General features: G+C 35.0%; 1 protein-coding gene across 1 annotated transcript in view; it reads left to right on the forward strand.

Moving 5' to 3' along the window:
• Lrp1b (LDL receptor related protein 1B) overlaps positions 1–5,275 on the forward strand; it is a 1,445,827-nt gene that overhangs the window by 1,331,029 nt on the left and 109,523 nt on the right. The window contains 1 exon segment of the mRNA XM_050139953.1: positions 3,691–3,816. Within this exon segment, the coding sequence (XP_049995910.1) occupies positions 3,691–3,816 (126 nt within the window).

Raw genomic sequence — 5,275 nt, forward strand, 5'->3', positions numbered from 1 at the left:
AGGTTTCTCTCTCTCTCTCTCTCTCTCTCTCTCTCTCTCTCTCTCTCTCTCTCTCTCTCTGTCTGACTGTCTGACTGTTATTTTGTTATTTTCTGCACTTGATGCTGTGTTATGAAGGAGGAAGCATCTCTGATGATAGGAGAGTAAGACATTTTGTAAATCTTACTTTTTTTTTTAGTACAGCTTGACGATATAAGAAAATCTTACTTTTGTAAGAGTAAGAGTAAGAATATAACCAAATTTGCAAGTTATTATTTGGAGTCATTATATTTTTATTTTTTAAAGACCACTACCAATTGGTTTGTGCTAGTTCTCTGGGCTATCTAATCTCTTGTCCTTAGACTGTCAAACAGTGTCAAGTCTTTAAGCATCTTAAATTAGTTGTTAGCTCATGTGTAGAAGCAGGTAGAGCTGTAAAGATTTAAACAATGCATCCACATAAGGACCAACAGCTCATTTCCTGCCCTTTCTTATTTTACCCCATCCTTATTAACCTCCTACCTTCCCTTCTCATCTCTTTTCTAGATCCGTGACATTTGGGTTAATTTTATGTTCCATTTAGTTTAAATATCACAATAAGTGTGACCACGGTGTAGGAACTATGTATTGGAGCCTGGGGAAGTTACCAGTGGCACTTAAATGAAAGCTTTGAATCCCCTTCTCCATTAACATGACAGTAACAAATAATTCAGTGGTAAAAGGTGGGGCCATCTGAGCCAGTCCTCTAATTATGCCTGGTTACTGACCAGGTCCTTCTTTTCCAAATCCAGGGAAGGCACTTATCACTCCTGTGAGTTCATGATTACAATGCCTGGGTCTTAGGGAGAAGGTGATATTTTGCATCCATTACTCATATCTTCTGCCTCTTATGTTTTTTATTTCCTCTTCTTTTTCTTTGGTTCCATGAGTTTTAGAGGGAATTAAACAATATGTGTTTGAGGTTGAGCACATATTCATCACTTATTCTTTAAACTTTGTGTATGGATGAGCTTTTATACTCACTGTCATTTACTACAAAGACGCTTCTTTGATAGCATTTTGTGATGAGCATACATATACACACATATACATATATATATATATACATGTATGTATATGTGTGTATATATATGTTTAGAAGGCAGATTGGCACTAAGTCTGTTTAACTAAATGGAGCTAGCATGAATTTTTTTTCTAGTCTGTGATGCCAGCAATGGATTACTTTGTATGACACTATTCCTGGAGAGGTATGATCAGTCTACCCACTGCTGATAGGGAACCAACAGCAAAAATAAATGAAAAACACCACCAAAGTCTTACCTAGAGAACTGTTGAGTTTACTTAGTTTACAGAATGGTAAGGGGTTGCTTATAGAGGCAGAAATGAACAAAGATAGCTACATCATTAGCTCACAAGATGGTGTGGTGAACTCACAGAACCATTTGCAGGAAGCTTGGCAAATTGAAGAACGTTCATTCCAGGCATTTTGGTTTGTGTGAACTTTCTTCAGGCAGTTCAGCTGGACCCTACTTCTTCTAGCTTATTTGTCTGTTTTCTACTTCTGCCATGCAGTCTGACAGGTCTGAGAGTATTCAGACATTCTGTATGGTCTCTGTCTCTTCTGGGTGGTTTGGCTACTTGACGCCCCTTCTAGGAAAGTTGACTTCTCAGTCTCTTACAGTAGTCATTACTGCTGACATATGCTTGGAGGTAGGAAGTCAGTGAATCTGGTCAGCTTCACTGTTTTTCTGAAGTCAGAAAATTTGCTTGCTTCCTAATCTTAAAGATCATTCATTAGAATATTTTTTTACCTTCATTTGCACACCCAGTATCTTAACACCCTTCTTCCCTATGAGTTTTCTTGTTGAATGTATTTTTACCTTCTTTAGAAAACCCGATGTTTTAATGGGCTTCTATATAAAAATATATGTGCTATCTTGGAAGAAATCACCACACAGCATTGTTTCTCTGAGGTAAAGTTACTATTCAATCAGAGAATGTTTGGCCACGTTATCAATAGTATTACCATTAATTCACAACTGGCCACATATTGCCTGGCAGCTCTGATACATAGTGTGTGAATACGTTAGAAACCTATTCTCACCTAGAAGACTGTAACTCCTCGGCTACAAGAACTGTCTGTCAGAGAGGAGTCTTCCATCTTAGCTACAGCTTGGTTCTCTATAAGGCAACAAAAGTTTTTGACGATCTCAGAAACAAGTTTTAGTCATCTAGTTGTGGTAAAGAACAAGAACATGGAAAGAAGCTTTTTTTGTTTGATATTCCTCTAGAGTCTCCCTGACCACCTCATAAAGGTGTTTCGCACCAATTTCCTGGAAATTTCACTAGTATTCTATGACTTCAAATAACTACTCTTTCCAGTCCTGCATGGTACCCAAAGATAGATACCATATTTGATTTGAATCTTTTTTTCACGTACAAAAGTGAAGATATGCTGATAAAATTCTGGAAGGTGCTGGTAAATTACAGTAACTTCAAATGTGGAACAACATGAAACTTAAAGCAAGAGAAATTCATAACAGGTTAGGAAATAAAAAGATTTCTTTGGAAATATAACAGGATTTAATTAAATCAAGGACTTGTATGAAAGTCACTTGTGTCCTGGAACAGGCATGAAGTACACATGTAAACTCTTCAAAAAGATAAGAATTCAAGCTGTAGGAGTGTATAGGACAAAATAATAAAAAGTCTATTAGGCCGTGCGTGCAAAGTGTCTTAAATCTTACATGGAAAGAGATAGATTACTCTAGAGGAGATAAGAATAATGTGTTAGGTTGATAGTTTCTCTGAGCATGAGAAATGTATCAGAAAATATTTAAGATATAGCTTTGTAGGAGATTTTAAAACTAAGGCATTTTTATGCTAACTGTTAGGGATTAGAAAGAAAATGATATATCTGGGGACAGTATCTACAATGTGTCATAACTACACAAAGTTATGAATTATTGATAGTAAGGAATGTATGATGTGCCATTAACAAAACCATGGTGATAGCTATATCTTAAATGTTAACTGATGCAGTCAGAGGATAATATTAGTGGACTAGTGAATTTGTTGCAGTTAAAATACTTTAAGTACTTCCAGACATTCTGGAGATCAGAGATCTAGGCAAAAAGCTGACAAAATTTAGTACATAAGCACAGGTAAATATATAGGAAGAATATAAGAACTATAGGAAGAATTCAAGAAGAAATTCAGTACCAAGGACAGAGCAGAGCATACAGCTCCATATGACTAACAATAAGAGATATCTTTTAATTTGGGGACAGATTACTGAAGACTAGGATAGATAAACTTTTCTGACTTTTATAATCACACACTAAAATGAATAACAAACATTTCATCACAAACTTATGTACATATCTAAATATATGTTTAAACAGAGAGTGTTAAGGAACTTGGACAAAAGGTTGATATTTTATTATGTAATACATCCAGTGAGATATGAACTGCAAATCCGATTGTGAAACTTGCTTCCTTTCTTACCCCATTTTATAATTTTTAACTATGTACCCTTCTGTTATTGTGACTTGAAAAACGAAAGATTCTATTTTTTTCCAGTCTCCAAGATTAGTCATTTTCCAACTCAAGACAAAAGCCGGATTATCTGATTTAAAGCAAAGTGCATTCTTAATAACTCCATGCACCTGAAAGAGTCACATTGTTTTTTCTCTGTTATTGTTCTTTCAGTCAAATTTCTTTGCCCACCCTCAAGGCCTCACAGATGCAGAAATGACAGAATCTGCCTACAGCTTGAGAAAACATGCAATGGGATTAATGACTGTGGGGACAACTCTGACGAAGATCACTGCAATGGTAAACCTGTCCAGTTGGAATTATTGATTTATAAGCAAGTTGAAAGATAAGAGAATGAATTTACTACTTAAAATTATAGCAAAGAATTCCTTGTGGTTATATGAAGGTCTATTTCCAGGCAGCGCAGTTGAAACAGCCATTCTAAAGTAACCTCCTATCATTTCATCTGCATAAAAAGGGTGAATGGCTTTATCCAATCCCCCCTACTCTCACACTTCATCCAAGAAAATATTAATATCATGATAGAAACAATTTGATTTTAAAGAATCCTTTGTCAAAAATAGTGATGGAGGTGAGAAAATCTGTATAAAGTATGTGTAATTACAGCTTTTCCTCATAATTTTGAGATAGAAAAAGTCCCTACATCAATGGCACATGTGTAACAATGTAACAAAGATCGTTCAGAGAACATACTGGACCCAACATCATTTAAGGCAGTCTGAATCAGCTAAAAAATCATAAATATTTAAAAGATCACAGCGAAAGCCTATAATATAGATTACTAAGATGTATAGACCTATAAAAACTTTAAATGGTGTTAACATATTTAGAAAGTGGATGATGCCCACCTTGAATAAAATCCCTAGTATCAGAAATGGTTTTGTATTTTTTGAACTGTTGATCCATGGGTTGCCATAGACCCCCTCCACCCACACAAATTGCATTTTATTGTTAATGCAATGGATTAAACTCTAGAACTTGATAATAAGACAGTATTGCTGAAGATATCACATACTTGAATTAGAAAATGTGGAAAAATCTATCTGATACTGAACTGGAGCTGCATTCCTACTTGATAAGTTTATAGAAGTGAATGGCTACTACCAAAAGAAACACTGATGATCGGCCAACACATAAATGTGAAACCTGAAGCAATAAAAATGATCAGACAAGATAAGACCATCGTTTAACAGTGACATAAATGATATGAGAGTAAACTACCTCTTTCTGAAATTAGAGTAAAGGCTCAGTTTACCAGATAGAACTCATTACTAACACTATTAATGAAGATAAGAATCTGAGTCTAGACTGGACATGGACCTTATTGTGAATCCTACTACCATGATTTTGCTAAATGCACAGAGCAATAAAATGCAATACTGACCCACAGAACAGTGCATTTTCAATCCTTTCTGGATAAGCATCTATTAGAGTACTCTAATAGAAATTAATAATTAATAAATAAAATTAATAATACAAAAATTCACAATTAGTCAATGTAAAGAGAATAAGAGACTATGAAATGACCAACCCAAAGTAGTGTGTATATCACACTTTCTTTCTCAAAGCAGAGGCCTTGTGAAAGAGGGAACAGAAATATTATAAAAGGCAGAGGTGATGGATGACTTCAAGGAAACAGTGTTTTCCAGACAATGGAGCATATGTATATATTAACTCTCTGAAACCATGACAACATACATAAGTCTTATACAAGCTTAAGTCAGACAAAAAAAAAAAA

Source organism: Alexandromys fortis, unplaced genomic scaffold (assembly GCF_014885135.2).
Source record: "Alexandromys fortis isolate MF-2015 unplaced genomic scaffold, M_Fortis_MF-2015_v1.1 scaffold_33, whole genome shotgun sequence".
NCBI classification, from domain to species: Eukaryota; Metazoa; Chordata; class Mammalia; order Rodentia; family Cricetidae; genus Alexandromys; species Alexandromys fortis.